The following is a 19,607-nucleotide window of genomic DNA, read 5'->3' as shown; positions in this document are numbered from 1 at the left end:
GTACCCATAGTTAACTTTTGTCCAGACAACATCCACGCGTAACGTTTCCTGTCAAACCTCCAAAATAAAACGACCAAGTTATTTTTTGAAAAACTACGGAAATACATAAATTATCATAGAATAGTAATTATTGAATATGTTTATAACGTTCCTCGTGGAAACAACGTATTCTAACACCGATAAAGGAAAAACATCCGGTTAAAATTTTCACAATAAAATATTTTCTGGAGCGAAAGACACCATGCTTTTGTTTTACTGTATTTTTTTTTCTGGGACCAAACTCGTAAATTAATTTACATGCTTTTTATTTAGTGGACTCATTCTAATGCTAACAAATGACAGGGACCGGCTGCAAATAGTTAAAATCAGGGAATAATTGGCGCCTATTCAATTGTAATGTTAATTGGAAATGTTAGTCACCTAAAATTCCATTAATGCCAATAATTTGTTCCTACCTTCAAGTAGCACCGTATTGTAAAATATAGATATAAAACAATAAAAGAAGGAAATTCACAAAGCTTCTCTGACTCGCACAGTACAAAATAGGACTTAAATCAGAACGGTGTCGGTCATTTTATGCTGTAAAAAAGGAAGCCGTGTTGATAAGCATTCCAGCTACATTGATCTCTTACATTCTTAACTCCACCTCAAAAGCCTATTAACATTTTTGGAGATGATAGACCAGATTCCAATGGTTAAATCCTTTGTGCTCAGAAAGCAGCAATTACAACACGTTAAAGATAATTACTCGATAGGTTCCATTTATGGAATACAAAGCATGTACAATATAAACCCGATTTGCTTGAATTAATTTATTCCCAACGTTCTATTCTGTTCATTTCGTCAAGCTTTCTCCTGGCTGCAGCCTGCACTGCTTTCAGGATGTTTACGGTATGTTACTTGTTTTGTTTTGTTTTCCCTCGTCCAATCAGATTTCAACCTCCGTGCGTTTCCATATTAATCACAACCTTTGCACTACCAATGGGACGGTTTCCATCATCAGGTTTCAAATTCATCCTCGGAGTGCCAGGTTCGCTGGCCCCTTGATGACGTCAGAATGTCTGTGTCCTCTGATTGGTTGATCAGAGCAAAACTTGCTCCAGACAACTTCGACTAGCGAAACACGTACGTATAGAGCGATCTGCACACCGCAACATATTAATTATTTAATTTTTATTTATTTTTTTGTACGTGTCAATTAAGGCTACTGATTTTGAACTGCTTTGTTTTTTTTTAAATAAATAAGTATTGATAGATTCTATTGTTTCGTCATGGTTTAGGCGGAATTCACATGTAATTTAGCCTATCATTAGGTGCATGTTTACATCCACTTTCATACACACACTTAACCCCCTCCATCCCTCTTTCTTCCTCCCTCGTGTGCACAACACACCCTCCTCCTCCCCTTTCCTCCTCCAGGCGCGTGCAGCTGTGCGTGTGCGTGCTTCTCGCTGTCTGGTACGCGCATCATCCTCCTCCTCCTCCTCCTCCTCCTCCTCGGCGGCAACAAAAGCGTCGAAGACCGAACAGGAAGGAACCGCCACGCGATCGCCGTGAGTCTTGTCGCGTTCTAACCGTCGCGTGACGACCTTGTCACCGCATTCCCGCACCTCCCTCCATCCATCCATCCCTCTATCCATCCATCCATCCATCCTCCCATCCTGACGCGGGCGCGCGCAACGTGCGTCAAAGCGTGGAATTTGGACGCGCGAACGCCCTTGTGCGCGGGCCTAATTGCCAAACGGCTTTGTGCGCGGGTGTGTTGTATGAATGTGTGTTTTGCTGACGCACCCAGGCGGCTATTTAAATGCAAATAATAACTAAAAACACGTTTGTTCTGTTTTTGCAAACCACGCGTGGTTCGTAGCCACAAATCTGCCAATTAAACGCTTTACCTATTGATCCACGCCTTTTTTTTTCTCCTTCTTTTTTTGTGGCGTGTTTGTCAAGAGACAATGCATCGTTTTGGAGATGTGGAGGTTTGGAAGGCCGATGGTTGCAATCTCCCCTCACCCCCCCCCCCTTTCTACTACACCCACCCACCCTGCTAAAAATGGAATCACGCATTTAGATTGTATTGAGTGTTTCATTAATAATCAACGCAGCATTGCTGTCATGTGGTGTCAGGATGACATGATGACATGCTCCTTGTTGGATTAATAGAGGTCTCGTATCGCTCACAGTCTTGATCAAGTTATGCAAAACCGAGCACGGATTGTTATGCTACGAAGCAGGTGTGTGTGTGTGTGTGTGTATTGCAGCCGTCTGCACGATGCAGGTTGATAGAGTCCTGCAGGTACAGATGCCTGAACACAAGGAGGGCGACTATACAGGGTAGCGTTTTGTCAGGCTTTTGTGTCATTTTAAAAACAAATGCAGTTGAACTCTTGTTTTTGTGGTGAATTCTTCAAAAATAGTTGATGTTATAATCCACTCACAATAGTCCATTGAATACACAAATAGGCCTAAGTAAATTTAGTGTTGTCTACCGTATACGTCTAAAAATACTTCTGATTGAGGCTCATTTGTGTGAATTTCCTAGTTGAGGTTCTGGAATTTGCCTATTAGGACAGCTTCGAACCAAAATGGCTGACTTCCTGTTCGGTTTCAGGCATGAAACTCCAAATCCAAACAAGGGTCTTTAATTGAGACTTTTTCATAGTAGCCTATTGTAAGGTGGCCAATTTGTGTCGGATAATTTGGACAAAATCTCTAGCAAGTGTTCATCAGCGTACAAACCCTTGTCCAAAATGGTTGCTTCTACCCAAAATGGTCCACTTCCTGTTCAGTTTCAAGCATGAACTTTGACACCACGCTCCACCCATATTACATGACATTGACGTTGAACTAAGTTTGGTAGTTGCAGCAGTACTTGTACATCAAAATACGAGGCCTAAAATGGCAGCCTCAAAACAAAATGGCCGACTTCCACTTCAATTTCAGGCGTAGGTTCTTGAAACTTTTTCATGTGTCTTGTTATGATAGACGTGGAGAGCTGAGTTTTCTTTTTAAATTTTATTCCTCTGAGTGAATTTTGGGTGGTTGTTTACGATGCGTCCGCAAAAAATGATCAGTTCAGGGATGTTGAGGCCCCCAAAAAGATATTTAATTTGTCAGAAGATTTACAATAAACTAAACACCATTATTTGTATGCAATTTAAGCTTCCCCCAAAAACCTCAAACTATTTAACACGAATAAATCTATCCAAATGTTTGTTTCGTGACAATCCTCAAAGTTTTGTTTTCTATTATGCTAAAATGGGAGACAGCTGTGTCACATGAATGAATGCTCGACAAAAGCAAAGCATTCCATTATGTGGAATTTAGTTCAAGGATATCGTCAACATGATTTACAGGCAGCACGGGTACAACTGAGTGAAAAATGTGAACTCACTTTGCTTTAGATGCCTTTCAAAGCCATTGTTGTTGTGATGGGACGCACTGGATTGTGGGAAATTGATCTTAATTGCATTGCAAGTATCTCATGGCAACCCCCGAGCTCTGATCCCGGTTGTCATAGTGACAAAAGCTTTACAGTACTGTAAGTACCACACCTCAAATAAATGCCTCCTAATTCTCCTCCGGACTGGGTTTGTTGAAAAGTAAATTAAGCACAATGCTAACTGTAACCATGTTGGCCAGCTTGTGTCCAATATATTTCTAAAAACGATCAAACACCTCACATCAAATAAATGCAACCAATATATTTTATAGATATATTTTTTAAACATAAACACCTCACCTCAACATCTCCTATTTAGGCCCTTGAAGAAATTGATTTAAAATCTAATTGAATGCAATACTGACTATAACCATGTTGATCACCTTGGCTCCAATATCTTTAAAAAAATAAATGCCTCACCTCAAATAAATGGCACATATTGTCCCCTCAGCACAAGTTTGGTTGAAAATTTAGTTAAGCACAATAACTATGTTGCTCGTCTTGTGTCCAATATCTTTAAACAAATAAATAAACACAAATAAATAAACACAAATAAATAAACACCTCACCTCAAATAAACACCTCCTATTTTATTTATGATACAAGATTAATTAAAAATGTACTCAAGCACAATAGTGACTGACCATCTTGTGTTCAATAGATATTTAAAAATAAACACTTCAACTCAAATAAATAGCTCCTAATTTGATGTCAGAGCTAATTTTGTTGAAAATTTAGTGAACCACAACCATGTTAGTCATGTTAACTCAGATATGTATTTTAAAAACAACAACAACAACAACTCCCCTCAAATAGCCAAAATATATCCAATTTTACCCCCAGGACAAGATTGGTTGAAAATGTAGTACAATGCGGGTCATCTTTTCTGATGTAGTTAAAAGAAATAAACACCTTACCTCAAATAAAAGCCCCCTATTTGCCCCTTGGGACAAGATCTGTTGAAAATTTAGTTTAGTACACTACGGTAACCATGTTGGCCATCTTGTTTCTGATGTCTTTTGAAAAATAAATACCCCACCTCAAATAAATGCCTCCTATTTTTTCCCCTGGGAACAATGTTGGTTGAAGCTATATATATATATATATATATATATATATATATATATATAACTCATTCACTGCCATTGATGCCTAAAAACGTCAAAAAAATTATTTGAACTATTTCTATTAGTTTAACATTTTTTTCCCACTTCTGTTAACAAGAGTATGAAAACCTAGAAATGTTTTTAATAAACTTTTTTTTGACAAAAAGAAAAGAAAAGATTATTAAAAAATTAGGGGCGTCAGGCGATTAAAATTTTTAATTGTAATTAATCACATGACTTCACAAATTTTTTATCTCTTCTAAATGTATTTTTTTTCTAGGTTTACATACTCTTGTTAACAAAAGTGGAAAAAAAGTTTTAAACCAATATGAATAGTTCAAGTTTTTGACATCTATAGCCGTCAATGGTAGTGAATGAGTTAAGACAATAATTAAAATTCACTTTTAACTCATTCACTGCCATTGACGGCTATAGACGTAAAAAAAATCATTTGAATTATTTCTATTAGTTTCACATTTTTTTTCCACTTTTGTTAACAAGAGTATGAAAACCTAGAATTTTATTTTATTGTACAATTGAATTTTTGACGTCTATAGCCGTCAATGGCAGTTGAATGAGTTCAAAATGCTCACAACATTCGGAAAATCATACTTGCACTTCCAGATGTGCAAACGACTAATTGCGGCGCGCGCATCATCAAACAGCATCCTCACAACACGACACGTGCAAACGTGCCCTTCTGTCCGACGACGTGCACAACCGGCGGCTTTGTGTGTGCGTCGTCGTCGTCGTCCCATGCGAGGGAGCTGAATGGCCTCCTGTTCTGCCGCAATGTGCCTTTCCAGCTGCCAGACAAAGTGTCACTTTGTGCCTCCTTCGCACACAGCAGCGCTATCGGAACGCACACGCACACACAAATAGATCAGCTGACCAGCTACAATGTGAGACTATGAAGTCGTGAGTACTGTACAGTGGACAACACGCACACACATGACCAAGCAAACGTCACTGCCTGTGATACCTGACTCCGGGTGATGCCCTCGTTGCACAGTGACAGCAGGCAGGTGGAATACGCCGCAGATAGCCTTGCACACAGAGCTGGACGGTAAGAAGGCCTTTCTATATACAAACACACACACACACAAAAAAAGACACACATCAAGATCTCCTTTACATCGTCTCCTTTCTGCGTTTTTTTTTTTTATTATTTGTTTCGTAATGTGTGTTTTGTGCATCCGGGGGGGGCTTGTTGCCTTTCCGGGCACACTTCAACGCTCCACTTAACCGCCGAGTGGAAAATCTCATGTCATGCGATACGCGGCGACACGCTGTCCCCAAAAAAAAAAAAAATCGACGACGTTGTTTGCTATTTGGTCCTGCACTGACATGGAGGATGTTTGTGACATTTGGATGCCACAAGTTAATGACCCCCGACCCCCCCGGAAAAAAAAACTGACAGTAAAGAAAAAAAGCCTCAATTGTTGTTCGCGCTTCTTTTAATGTAGCCACGATGCATGAATATTTGAAAAAAAAATTCTCATTATTGTTACTATAGTGCCTTGAAGACACTAAATTGTCCACAATCCAAAAAGTCACAACAAGCTCATTAACGTTCAACCACCGAGCACACGTATAGGAAACTGCTGTCAACCTCAGCTCATGACATTACACTCACACACGGGCGTCACGTGCCAAGCTCCGCCTCTTAAAGACATACCTTGTGTACGTTACAATATGTAGAGTCGTTTCTACACTTTTAAAGCACTTGCGTCAAAAATTGGAACGATTCACTACTTGGGTTCATTTGATCCAATCTTTCTGGGCTGTTTTGTAAGGAACAAAAAAAAATGGGGTTGCTTTCATACGTGACCCAGTTTGTTGTTTTATACAAAGGATCAAATTGATTGGGTTTTATACTAAACAATCCAATTTTGTCGTTTTGGACAAAATGACCCAATTTTTGGGGTTGTTTTAATAAGTGACCCAATTTTTGGTGATGTTTTATACAAATGACCACATTTTTGGGGTTGTTTTATACTAAACGACCCAATTTTTGGGGGTTGTTTTATAAAAATGACAACATTTTGGTGGTTTGTTTTGCACAAATGAGCAGATTGCTGGGGTTGTTTCGTACAAAATGACCCTATTTTTTTGTTCTGTTTTGTACAAATGACAAAATTTTGGGGTTGTAACAACCCACCTTTTTGAGGGGGTTTTCATTACAAAATGACCCGGCTTTTAAGGTTATTTTATACAAATGACACTTTTGGGGTTGTTTTGCACAAAACTATCAATTTTTTTGTTCAAAAGTTAGTCGTGGATCAGTTCATTTATTTATTTATTCATTTTTCTACCCAAATTGGGTTATTATTATTTGAATATTTTGTGCTTGCATTTTTCTTGTGTTTTTAAATATGTTTACAATGTTTTAAACAGCTAAGCATTTTTTTTTTTTTTTTTAATAAATATTTTTTAGGTTTTTATATGGTTTCTCTACGTATATGTCGTGGACTTTCACCAAATGCAAGTGTGTCTGACTCTGGAACGTACCCCTTTTGATGAATGCAATGAAAACACAGCAGCTGGTGGCGTTGTTCTTATATGGCTTTTGCTGCCACCCCTCCTCCATGCCACCCCCCCCCCCCCCCCCCCCCATGCCACCCTCATGTTCCATGTGACCCGTGATACTAACAAAAGCAAACCTGCTGTTTTTGTGTCTCTTGTGACCGTATCCCCCCCCCCCCCAAACCCCCAAGCCGCCATCGCCGAGGCCTTGGAGGCGTCCGTGGGCCTCAAAGTTTGCAAACGAGCCCGTCCATGTTCCCTAAGGTTTTACTGCAGTGGTGCGCTGCGCTGTCGAGCTGCGCGGCCCAAATAGGTAAATCGGCGATTTCCGTCTGGCAAAAAGGCGTCACGCTGCTTTTTGGCTGCCGGATGATGCACCGGGGGTGTCGCTTCGCCGTGCTTTTTTTGCGCATGGCCGCTAACTGCTGCTCTCTCGCATCTCATCGCCAGCTAACGATTTGCCACATGGGAGGCGATTTGGTTTGTTGCCTTTTTTTGTTGAGTAGTTTTGTTAAAGCTGTATTCCAAATTGGAATACGGTATTCCCCCCCACTATATCGCTTTTTTTTTTTCTCCAAGCATTTTTTTCCCACGGGTATCATGTGCGATGCATCCCCTGATGAATATCCGCGATATAGAGAGACCATATAAAAAGCATTTCCACTTCGTAAAATACACTCATGAAAACAAACGACAGTGTTCTTTCTTTTGCCTTCCTTCCTTTCAGAAATTCTTATTTCATTCCTTCCTTCTTGTGTTCCTTCCTTTTACCTTCACTTTCACACCTTGTATCTCCTTCCAATATTCCTACCCTGCTTCCTCCCTTCCTTTGTTCCTTTCATACTTCCTTGTTACTTTAGGGAGGACCCTTCTCCTTTCCTTCCTTCCTTCCTTCCTACCTACATTTCTTCTTTTTATACATCCTTGTTTCCTTTCTTCTTGTGTACCTTCCTTACTTCTTTCCTCTCAAGCAATCTTTGCATCCTTCCTTCCAACCACCCTTCCTTCCTACCTTTTCTCCATCTTCCTCTATTCCTTCCTTTCTTCCTCCATTTCTTCTTTTTATACACCCTTGTTTCCTTTCTTCCTGTGTACCTTCCTTCCTTCATCTTTGCATCCTTCCTTCCAACCACCCTTCCTTCCTACCTTTTCTCCATCTTCCTCTATTCCTTCCTTCCTTCCTTCCTCCATTTCTTCTTTTTATACACCCTTGTTTCCTTTCTTCCTGTGTACCTTCCTTCCTTCTTTCCTCTCAAGCAATCTTTGCATCCTTCCTTCCAACCACCCTTCCTTCCTACCTTTTCTCCATCTTCCTCTATTCCTTCCTTTCTTCCTCCATTTCTTCTTTTTATACACCCTTGTTTCCTTTCTTCCTGTGTACCTTCCTTCCTTCATCTTTGCATCCTTCCTTCCAACCACCCTTCCTTCCTACCTTTTCTCCATCTTCCTCTATTCCTTCCTTTCTTCCTCCATTTCTTCTTTTTATACACCCTTGTTTCCTTTCTTCCTGTGTACCTTCCTTCCTTCATCTTTGCATCCTTCCTTCCAACCACCCTTCCTTCCTACCTTTTCTCCATCTTCCTCTATTCCTTCCTTCCTTCCTTCCTCCATTTCTTCTTTTTATACACCCTTGTTTCCTTTCTTCCTGTGTACCTTCCTTCCTTCTTTCCTCTCAAGCAATCTTTGCATCCTTCCTTCCAACCACCCTTCCTTCCTACCTTTTCTCCATCTTCCTCTATTCCTTCCTTTCTTCCTCCATTTCTTCTTTTTATACACCCTTGTTTCCTTTCTTCCTGTGTACCTTCCTTCCTTCATCTTTGCATCCTTCCTTCCAACCACCCTTCCTTCCTACCTTTTCTCCATCTTCCTCTATTCCTTCCTTCCTTCCTCCATTTCTTCTTTTTATACACCCTTGTTTCCTTTCTTCCTGTGTACCTTCCTTCCTTCATCTTTGCATCCTTCCTTCCAACCACCCTTCCTTCCTACCTTTTCTCCATCTTCCTCTATTCCTTCCTTCCTTCCTTCCTTCCTCCATTTCTTCTTTTTATACACCCTTGTTTCCTTTCTTCCTGTGTACCTTCCTTCCTTCTTTCCTCTCAAGCAATCTTTGCATCCTTCCTTCCTACCTTTCCTCCATCTCCCTCCCTTGTCCTTCCTTCCTTTTCATTCTGTCCTTGTTCTCTTCCTTTAATCCAACCTTCTTACCATCTATCCATCCTTTCATGTCATCATCATATTATTCTTTCATCGCTCAGTCCTTCCTTCTTTCCTCCCTCCCTCCCTTCCTTCCTTCCTTCCTTCCTAGCCATCTGTTTTTTTCTTCCTTCCACCCAACCTTCCTAACTCATTCTTCTTTTCATACATGCTTTCTGTTTCCTTTTTAATTCCTTTCAGAATTTAAAAAGTGTGTACCGTGCCTCTACTTTTGGCCCAGCTGCCTGTAGTGACATACACTAACATTTCTTATTGGGAAAACCACCCACCACTGTCCACACCCTTAAACGAAGCCTTCCCCATCTGCAGTTGAGTAAATTCCCACGCTTCCTTTGTGTCGCCGCAGCCGAGGTGTGCTGCGGTACGACCATGGCGACGGGCGCCACGGAAACCGAGCCCGGCATGTTTTTAGAGCAATCTAAAGGCACAGGTAAAAAAGATCCAAACCTCTTAAAGGGGCAGTGTTGTTGTTTTTTCGTGCCTGTGTCTCTTTAAGAGTTGCATGGTGTGCTTTGAGTGATGCAAGAGCTTGACTTTTGATGCTTATGGTGCTTTTGAATCTAGGAGGGGACATTTTGGTTTGAGCGAAAGCCTCCTGCTAGTTTGCCGCCGGCCTCCCTTGGGCTAGCTTAGCCTTCACCTGATTGGATGTCCATCCGGTGTGAGGAACCAGCAGGAGGCTCCGGGGGGGCTCGGACACAGTGAGCGCGCCAGCACGCAGGAAGAGCGGCTGGTCCTTTCTTGTTTCACGCATGAGTGTGTGAGCGCGCCCACAGCGGTGCATTAAGGTCTTTGTTTTGTGGGCCAGAAAGAGAGAGAGAGAGAGAGAGGCAGAAGTAAAAGGGGTATCATGCTTCCACATCATGTGCCAGCGTATGTTTTGTTATTGTTAATAATTTTTGTGGGATTAGGTTGTTAGTAGTGGCCCAACCCCCAAGAAGTGGATGTGCATGATGTGGGTGTCCCACCTGAAGATAAAGGTCCTGCTGACAATACATTCTTAAACCTGCTGGGTTAAAAGTAACCCAAATTGTCTAAAATAGCTAACCCAGCACTGAGTCTTAAAAGAGACACAGCCAATGATGGGTAATTTATACCCATCGCATTGGGTTGAGGATTTGAACCCAGCACGTTGGGTCAAGATTTTGATCCAACAAGGAGTAAAAATGACCCATACTGACAAGATAAAGCTACCAAGAAATTGGGTTACCAAATTATCAATATAGCTATTACTAAGAAGAAGCAGCAACCCTGCAAGGGCTCACCATATCAAATAGTTCGGCACCCACGGATTTGCATATTCATAGTTTTAAAAAATATATATATATATTTTTTCATATTTTGTATTTTTTTCTGCTTTTTTCCCGGGGTATTTTTTCCCCATTACCCCCTTTTTCATGGATAACGTGTATTGAATGTTTATTAGTTTTTTAAAGTATCATTTGGCTTTGGAAAAAAAAAATTCCCTCCTTCAAGATTTCTTTACTGATTACTCAAATTTTCACAAAAAAAAACAAAAATCATACATTATTCTCTCCAACACATTTCATGACCGATTCCATTCCAACTTTTAAATTTTCCAAAATAAAATTGCCAAATATTATTATTATAAAAAATTTTTTTTTAAAAGAATTCCCTCCTTTAATATTTCTTGGCCGACAACTATTGTAACTTAAAACGGTTGGGCTTTATCTAGTTCTCAATTTATTTATTTATTTTTAACTTCTTTAAAAAACAAACAAACATGCATGTTTGAAGTGAAGCACTTTCATTGTGAATGTGAATTAAACAAACCAAGCAAAGCACGTTTCATATATATATATAAAAAAAAAAAACATTATTAACTTATTAATGAGTCCGTTTGACCCACAACAAAGCAGGTAGGTTAAAGGTGATGCCACTCCACAATGTTGTGTCCCTCCAGGTCTACAATGGCCATGGTTTAATATGCACAAGATTAAGGCTAAATAGAGTACTGTACTTACTTTTTAACCTTAAGGAGGAAATCCTTTACACTTGAGCACTATCAAAGGCGTCCATAAAATGATTTCATGACTTATTAACATATTTTATGGTAGCAGCTTTCCTCTCAAATAACGGGCAAATGATGAAATCGTTGAGTCATACGGGAAGTGCCACCGGTTTAGCATGAGATTTGAGTCGTGCTATTCGCTGCTTTGCTCGCCCTGTTTTTCTGCATGGGGTTACCCTTTAACCATGGGGTTACCGCCCCCCCCCCCCCCCACACACACACACACACACGTTTGGTTCTTAACAAGAGTCAACTCGCTGTCTCTTATCTGCTGTCATTCATCTGTCAATCATTCAAAGCCACATGTTCTCAAAAACCCCGCCTCCACTTCTCATGATTTTGCCAGAGGTATAAAAAATGATTATACTGTGCCATTATCACATGCCCCCCCCCCCCCCCCTCTCTCTTTCCCGCCGGCAGAGAAGCGGAGGCGGCAGGGCAAGTTCCAGCCCTTCAGACGCCTCTTTGGGAAGAAGAAGCAGAAGCGAGAGGCCCAGGGGGGCTTTGATGGAGCGCAGCTGAAGGCCAGTTTCTCCACCGGGGAGGTGTGCAATGGAGTTGTGTCCGATGACGAGAACGCCAGTCAAAGCCTAAGGTATGGCATCCGGTGATTATTTCCTGAAAAGCCTTTGTGTAATCAGTCAGCAAAAAAGGGTGATAAGGTTTAGGGAAATCATGCAAAGATTTCATATCGTTAGTTTAGTTCTTTGGGTGGCACGGTGGCTGACTGGTTAGCACGTCTGCCTCCCAGTGCAGAGGACGTGAGATCGAGTCCGGCCTTCCTGGGTGGAGTTTGCATGTTCTCCCCGTGCCTGCGTGGGTTTTCTCCGGGTGCTCCGGTTTCCTCCCACATTCCAAAGACAATGCATGGCAGGCTAATTGAACACTCCAAATTGTCCATAGGTGTGATTGTGAGTTGTTCGTCTTTGTGTGCCCTGCGATTGGCTGGCGACCAGTTCAGGGTGTACCCCGCCTACTGCCTGAAGCCAGCTGGGATAGGCTCCAGCACCCCCCGTGACCCTTGTGAGGACAAGCAGTTAAGAAAATGGATGGATGGATAGTTTAGTTCTTTGTTCAGACTTTAGAGCAGTGGTCCCCAACCACCGGGCCGCGGACCTGTACCGGGCCGTGGGCACCTTTGGACCAGGCCGCGTCGGGCCGCACAGTTGAAAGAATAAAAAAAAAACGTACTGTACTTCCGGTTAATTGATTAGCCGAGGCTTAAAAATATTTTATTTTGAAAAGTGACCAGATTCTCTCTGCTTACGACAGACTCTTTGTCACATGTCAAGATGCTAATTATCTCAGTCGCGTTTTGTTACCCTTGTTTTGGTAGTGGACTTGCGTTTGTTGTCGTAGCCTTTTATTAATCAGCCGACGAACAGCCAAGCACCCCCCCCCCCCCCCCAACCCACTGGGTTGCCAGTCCGCCAAAGTTGTGGACATGTACTGTATGAACCGGTCCGTGGTGAAAAAAAGGTTGGGGACCACTGCTTTAGAGGATTCTGAGACTCTGTCCCAGATGCACTTGTTATTGTAGTGTGTATATGTGCTAGCGTGATGGATAAGAAACATTTTGACCTGGAATTTGAAATTCAAAATCCATTTGAATGCAAAAAAAAGACTGCAGAGTGTACAGACGCCACTGTGGCCTCTCTGTCCGCAGGGAGCTGAATCCCATCGGATCTCGAGCCCTCTCGCACGACAGCATCTTCATCCCGGAGGAGTCTTCGGCCAAGCAGGCCGGCCTGGATCTCGCCATGTCCCAGGAAAACGTCTCAGACAAAGTGAAAAACCTGCAGGTCAGGTCCAAGCACAGAATGTTGCGAAATGTACTCCATTTTGCTTTACTCAAAACGTTATCGTGTTAATCGCACAGAAGCAGATCGCACAGACTATCAAGTTCGGCCAGAGGCCCCCTTCCCTGAGAAGAAGCGAAGGGGATGAGGGAAGTTCCGATGAAGAGGAGGCGCCGCAGAGTCCTCTGAGGGTGACGGCGCAGGTTGAAATGGAGCCTGAAAAAGCTGAACCAACGGTAATGCTGACAAAACTTCCGTTTTGCACAGTTGGGTAATGCAGTTGCAAATAGTACATTTATCGTTGTCCAGGTCCAAGCGGTTCCACAACCGAGATCGCACGGCACCCCTGTGAAGTCCCCCAGATCCAAAAGAGTCCTCCCACCTGGCGGTACAATCGAGTCAGTCAACCTGGACGCTGTTCCGCAGTCAGCATCTCTTCTGGACAACACGGCAGCCAAGCATAAACTGTCGGTCAAACCCAAGAATCAGAGGGTTTCACGCAAGCATCGGCGGTTCACGCAGGTGAGAAAACATCATTTTACACAAAGGGTTCTCAAATTTTGGGGTCCTGACTAATCATACTTACATGTTCCCAGGACCTCCAGGAAGTATGCGTCCCCGGTGTGGTGCAGGAAGACCTGGAAGTGGCAGGCGTCTCCGCAGAGCACCGCCGCAGATCATCCACGGAAGAGTCCCTGGAAGCCTTCAAGAAGCAGCGAGTAGAAGAAGAACAACTGGAAGCAAAGAGGAAGAAGGAGCTGGAAGATGAGGAGAGAAGACAGCGAGCAGAACAACTGAGGATTGAAGAAGAAGTGCTCTGTCGGAAGCAGCGCGAAGAGAAGGAAGACGAAGAGAGGAGGTTAAGCGAGGAAGAGGAGAGAAGGATGAGGAGCGAAGAGGAGAGGAGGCATCGAGAGGACAAGGAGCGCAAGGAGGAGGAGGCGAGGAGGCTGAGGGCAGAGCAAAGAAGAAAGGAGGAAGAAGAGGCGAGGAGGCAGCAAGAGCACAAGGCTCAGAGACTGCGATTGGAGGAAGAGGAGAGCAAGAAGAGGAAGAAGAAGGAAGCAGAGAAGCGGAAATTGAGAGAGATCCAAGAGAAACGCAAACTGGAGTCAGAGGAACAGCTGAAGAAAATGGCGGAAGACGAGGCGGACGCAAGCTCGGATCCTCAGGAGAGGAACAGGAGAGCTGAGGAGCTTCGTTGGAGGGAGATGGAGGAGCGGCAGCGGCCGTTCTCCTTCCAAGTTTCCTCCGGAGAAAACGAAATCCTCTTCCCGAAGGTCAACTTGTCGCCCGTTACGGCAACCTCCGCCATCCACCGAGCCACCGTCGAAACCAAGTCCTCATCCGAAGTACCGGACTCCCCCAGCCGGCAGACTTCACCGTACGTCCCCCACACTGCCATCCTGGTGACTGGAGCGCAGCTGTGTGGCACCGCCGTCAATCTGGACCAGATCAGGGACACCGCCTGCAAGTCCCTCCTCGGTCTCGGTGAGGACCGGAAGGCCCAGGGAACGCCGCCCGCCAAGACCAAGACGTCCCCGGACCGCAATTCGTCAAAGACGAAATCCCTCACTGAGGCCACTGAGACGGACCCGGCTGGGGCGGCAGTCCTGGCAGAGTGGGCCAACATCAGGTCCAAGATATTTAAAGGTGTGGAGGAGGGCAGCGAGTACCCAGACCCCAGCAGGAGCCAACCTCAAGTCAGCCTTGAAGACCCGCATGAGCTTACCCAAACGCACCTGAGGAAGACCATGTCCGCCAGCACCAAGTTCTCCATCACGCCTGCCAAGAAGAAATTTGGAGATTCAAAAAGGAATTCGGAGTGCTCCACTTGCAGCATGTCAGATGATAAAATGGGGGAGGATGCCGCATCGTCCGACACGCCTACTTCCGCCTCGCCGGCCACAAGCCGTAAAGCTCAAAACAGGACGAATAAGAATGTCCGCATTGCAGAAAGATCGGCGGATGAGTGCGTTTTTGCCAAAGACCTCCCGTCTTTCCTCGTTCCCAGCCCCGGAGCCAAGCCTGAAGGACCCGAGTGGAAGGGTCGCGATCGTAGCGTGTCGGCAGAGCCCGAAAGCAGGGTGGAGCCCGAGGACCCGAGTTGGGACGGCGAGGAGAAGCCGTCGCCGTTTGGCATCAAGCTGAGGAGGACCAACTACTCGCTCCGTTTCCACAGCGAGCAGTCCATGGAGAAACGCAAGAAGCGCTACAGCGCCGGAGATAGCTTCGACGGCGTCCCCTCACCCCTGACCCCCATCGAGCTGGACTCCGACGCCTCTCCGGTCTTTTCCGACCGATCCAGTCCGGCGTCGCCTCAGAGAGAAGCCAAGTACTCCCTCGCCGCGGCCTCCCCTGTGATGCCGCGGAAAGGCTCGAGCAAATCCCCCAGCCCCACGCCGCGATGCGATGGGGACCACGTCCCCTCCAAGCCGTCGCTCTACCGCAGACCCCATGCCTCGCCCAAACCCACCGAAGGAGTTCCCACCCCTCCTCCATCGCCGTTGCCTATAGTGAGCCACAGCGAGACCGAGGATTCAACCGGCCAGAGTCCTCCCACGGCGGTGGCCCAACTGCAGCGGAGCAACCAAGCCCAAGGGGACGAAGAACCCAAGGAAAAGAGATCTTTCTTCCCGTCCATCAACATTCCCTGGAGGGAGAAAGCGGACAGGAAGGCGGAGCTCATCAAGAGAGGTCAGAGTCACCAAGTCCACGTTGGTCCTGCAAATTTATGGCTTATAGAGACGGACGGTCCTTAATTTGTGGTCGAATTCTTGCCAAAAAAGTGTTTCTGCCATTGATGGCTCCAAACGTTAAAGATCAGCTAGCAGTGAATGAGTTCATCATTAATTTCATGAATTGTATTTTGACTATTCTCATAAAGTTCCAAAATGTCTTACCATAATATATACCCCATTGGGCAAAAAAATAAACATAAAACGCATAGACTGACCGATAGATGATCCTGGTTCCAAGTTGATGTTTCCCTCGTCGTCCCCTGCAGACAAACCGTCGCTTCAGAGCAGGCACTCCCTGGACAGCGCCAGGGTTCATGAGAAGGAGGCGGGCCCTTTGTGGATCACGTTGGCGCTGCAGAAGCAAAAAGGATTCCGGGATCAGCAGCAGAACCGTGAGGAGCGCCGCAGCCAACGGGAGGCCAAACTGGCCGAGAAGCAAACCCGGGAGCGAGACAGCGTAAGTTGAATCCACGACTCATGTACGAGGCTAAAAACAACAAACTACCAAATAGCGTACAAAAAGTCCAGACGCTCGGACCAACTGGACTCCAGATTCTGATGTCACTTACTAGGCCACGCCTCTTAAAGGCATTCATCACATGAATACTACATTACATATCAAATTACACTTTTTTGTACTGAACATTCAATCCTCATCCATCCACACTTTGGTCCACAGGTGGGCTTAGCGATGACAATTAGTCCCACGGAGAGCCGAGGAGGAATCGGGAGCGTCAGTCCGGGTTCGAAACCTCAGACCCCGAACGAACCCAAGAGACCAGACAGCCTGCTGGGGCGGTTTGAGAGGCGAGAGCAGCTGAAGAAAGCCAACACGCTGCCCAGCTCTGTCACTGGTAGGCACACTTTACTGTACAGATTCTTGTGTATGTTTTTTTTCCCCAACTTATTTTATTATCATCTGTGGAGGTTTTCAAATGTAGTGTAATAAAAGTAAAAAAGTAATCAGATACTTTTAGAAACTTAGTATAACAAGTACTCACAGTCATATATTCCTTATCCTGTGCAAGGAGCTGAAACACCTTTACTATACAGCTGTCTATGTACGGTATATTTGTCTTTCTGTCCTGTACTGCCCCCAAGTGGCCATTGTGGGCAGCAGCAAAATGCCCATTTAGTAGATGCAAAGTGTGACAAAAACTGTTTAATTGTGTCATTGTATGTTTTTATCAGGTATAATATTTTGGAGTAGTAATTAAATTTTCTTTGTTTAAATTTGTTTTAGCTAGCGTATGCTAATGCACACATGAATATAAGCTTTTTATATTATTTGTCTTATTTTACACCAGTAAAAGTTATTTAGTTAGTTATTTATTTAGTTGTTATTTTTAGACTTAAAATAAATCAAATGTGACAAGTTTTGCAATAGTGGCTAACTCTTCTTTTTCTTTTTCTTTTTCTTTTGCTAGTGGAAATCGCAGACGCCACGCCGTCGCCCCCTGCTGTCAAGGAGGTGTCCAAGCGCTTCCCGGCGACGGACTCGCAGCAGGTGTCCACCGAGCCCGCCTGGCTGGCGCTGGCCAAGCGAAAGGCCAAAGCCTGGAGTGACTGTCCTCAGATCATCAAGTAACAACCTCACCATCAACCACCCCATACACCCTTCTACTCACTACAGCGGTCCCCAACTACCAGGCCGTGGACCGGTACCGCTCCGTGGCGTATTCGGCAGCCAACCAAAAATATTTCGTTAGACCTGGAAAACAGATTTAGATCTGCTTGATATGGTTGTTAAAAAAGTTATCGCAGTAGCTGGCGAAATGAGTAAACAGAAGAAGAAGCTTCCAAGAAAAACAAAGATGTCAGCCGTCCAACTAGCGCTGTCGCTACATAATGAATTTCTTGTTTCAATTTTTATCAAGCGAGGTTTTCTGCAAATTATAATTACGGGGTAGACGAGATACAAGTAAGACCCCACCAGCTCAAGACTGGACCTGCTCCTGATGAGAAACAAGTGCATGGCTAACCGCTAATGAAATTTAGCGTAGTGGCTCGATTTTTCAAAGAGGTCTGGAACAAATTAATGATATCATTCATTTTAATGAGAAAAGCAACTTACTAGGTCACATAACAAATTCCACTTGTAAGTCAATGTATCACTTTATGTCATCGTCCAAATCTTGTTTCCGGTCTATGGTGCTAAAAAAAAAAAAAAAAGAGTTGGGGACCGCTGCACTCTGCTACACGCACACACCAGCTCTGCATGGAGAGACCACACTACTGCACAACTCCCCTCGCACTTGGCTGCATTCAAATATACAAATATTCTAATATGTAAAGGTTGCAAGCATGCGGCTAACACACAATTCCACATTTGTATTCCTATTGTAGCCAATCACTGGGATTGTAAATACTCAAAGGCCTCCAACGACGAGGTGAAGCTCGCCAGTGTGAAGACGTCACTAAGGGTCTCTAAAGGGCTAGCAGTGTTATTTCCACTGTGTCGGTGACGGAATGGTGGGGATTTGTGGGGGTTGGCCCCCCCCACCGCTCGGCTTCCGGTCACTTCCTGCTTGCTGTACAATGTAGATCAGGGGTGGGCAAAATATGATTCTCGGGTCATGTTCTTGAATCTGGCCCATTCTGTTGATTTGTTTTATTTTATTGGTAATATTTGTTGCATAGAGCCATTCGCCCATCATTGCATAATTAATTTATTTTATTTTACATTGTTAATATTTGTTGCATTAATTTAGCCAGCTCCCAATTTGCAAAATTTACTGTAAATTATACAATCAAATATTTTTAATTTTTCATAACTATTATTTAATAATAAAACTAATAATATTTAATGTAAAATGTTTTAATATAACAAATAAACAGTAATTAATTAAAATAAATAAATGGTTTTACATATTATTCATTTTTTAGCCTCATCTGCAAATGAATTGGAATGTCGTTCTCATTAAATAATTTGCTAATAAATAAATAAATAATACAATAAAAATATTAATTTTTGTGTTAAATTGGCAAATTCATTATAATTAAATAAACGATAAATATTAACTAATACAATCAAAAAAGCTTATTTATTATTTAATTTAAATTACATAATATAATACAAAATACTGTAAAAAAAAATGAATTCAAATAAATTATTTTACTTGTTTTGTTTTTTTTAACCAAATTTACAAGTGACCTGGACCATTCTTGTCATTAAATCATTTTAATTTTATTTTCATTTCATTAAAAAATTGGTTGATTAATTACTGTTAAATAAGAACCAATACTGTACATTTAAAAATAGGATTTTAAAGACAATGCGTAAATCAATATTAAATTAATTCAAATTATTTGCCTTTTTTTTTTTTTATGTCTCAATCTGGCTGTTTTAAAAATCAAACGTGACCATTGAGTACAGAAATTTGCCCACCCCTGATGTAGATCCTGTTGTAGGCCATCATCGTCATCGTCATCATCATCATCATCATCATCACTTCCTCCTCCTCGTCTCCCAGGTCAATGTTCTTCCTGCAGTGATCATGTGCACCATATGTACTGTATGTAAAACAGAGCCTTCTGTTTCTAACCTTGCTGGTGTACGCAGTGTTATGTGTAACAAAATGAAAAGAAAAAAAAAGATGTTTGGTATCATTTGCACTTTTTTTGGGAGGTCCCACACAAACTTATGAAGGGAATTCTTAAACGAAAAAAATGTTATGAAAAATTTAAATAAATATGTCTGAATTGAATGGCTGCTTGTTTGTTGACAATTGGACGCTAACACAGATT

The 19,607-nt window shown here is 43.1% G+C and overlaps 1 protein-coding gene across 3 annotated transcripts; it reads left to right on the top strand.

Annotated features, from left to right (window-relative positions):
* The first annotated feature begins 1,372 nt into the window (after positions 1-1,372).
* On the top strand, positions 1,373-19,567 carry cracd (capping protein inhibiting regulator of actin dynamics). Of its 3 annotated transcripts, none has more exons than XM_077583056.1 (10): positions 1,373-1,553; positions 11,741-11,915; positions 12,987-13,122; positions 13,200-13,355; positions 13,429-13,641; positions 13,716-15,816; positions 16,127-16,317; positions 16,540-16,714; positions 17,288-17,444; positions 18,207-19,567. In XM_077583056.1, the coding sequence occupies exons 3-10, from the start codon at positions 13,081-13,083 to the stop codon at positions 18,223-18,225; spliced, it is 3,054 nt and encodes a 1,017-aa protein (XP_077439182.1). In that variant the 5' UTR covers positions 1,373-1,553; positions 11,741-11,915; positions 12,987-13,080; the 3' UTR covers positions 18,226-19,567. The 3 variants fall into 3 exon arrangements, with proteins under 3 accessions (XP_077439182.1, XP_077439180.1, XP_077439181.1); XM_077583054.1 differs by lacking the exon at positions 1,373-1,553 and adding an exon at positions 7,290-7,387; XM_077583055.1 differs by lacking the exon at positions 1,373-1,553 and adding an exon at positions 7,292-7,387 and having other exon boundaries at positions 17,288-19,567.
* Positions 19,568-19,607: the final 40 nt, after the last annotated feature.

Source organism: Vanacampus margaritifer, chromosome 13 (assembly GCF_051991255.1).
Source record: "Vanacampus margaritifer isolate UIUO_Vmar chromosome 13, RoL_Vmar_1.0, whole genome shotgun sequence".
In the NCBI taxonomy this organism is placed as follows: Eukaryota; Metazoa; Chordata; class Actinopteri; order Syngnathiformes; family Syngnathidae; genus Vanacampus; species Vanacampus margaritifer.
Note: the sequence above shows the minus strand (reverse complement) of the source record. Positions and strands in the feature narration are given on the sequence as shown.

What these genes read in the sequence shown, in the direction of transcription:
- cracd (XM_077583054.1), top strand. Translation starts at nt 7,327, where the DNA reads ATGTTCCCTAAGGTTTTACTGCAGTGGTGCGCTGCGCTGTCGAGCTGC. An exon ending in AAACCCGGGAGCGAGACAGC is followed by an intron (nt 16,318 to 16,539) that starts GTAAGTTGAATC and finishes TTTGGTCCACAG; the next exon opens with GTGGGCTTAGCGATGACAAT. An exon ending in GCTGCCCAGCTCTGTCACTG is followed by an intron (nt 16,715 to 17,287) that starts GTAGGCACACTT and finishes TTCTTTTGCTAG; the next exon opens with TGGAAATCGCAGACGCCACG.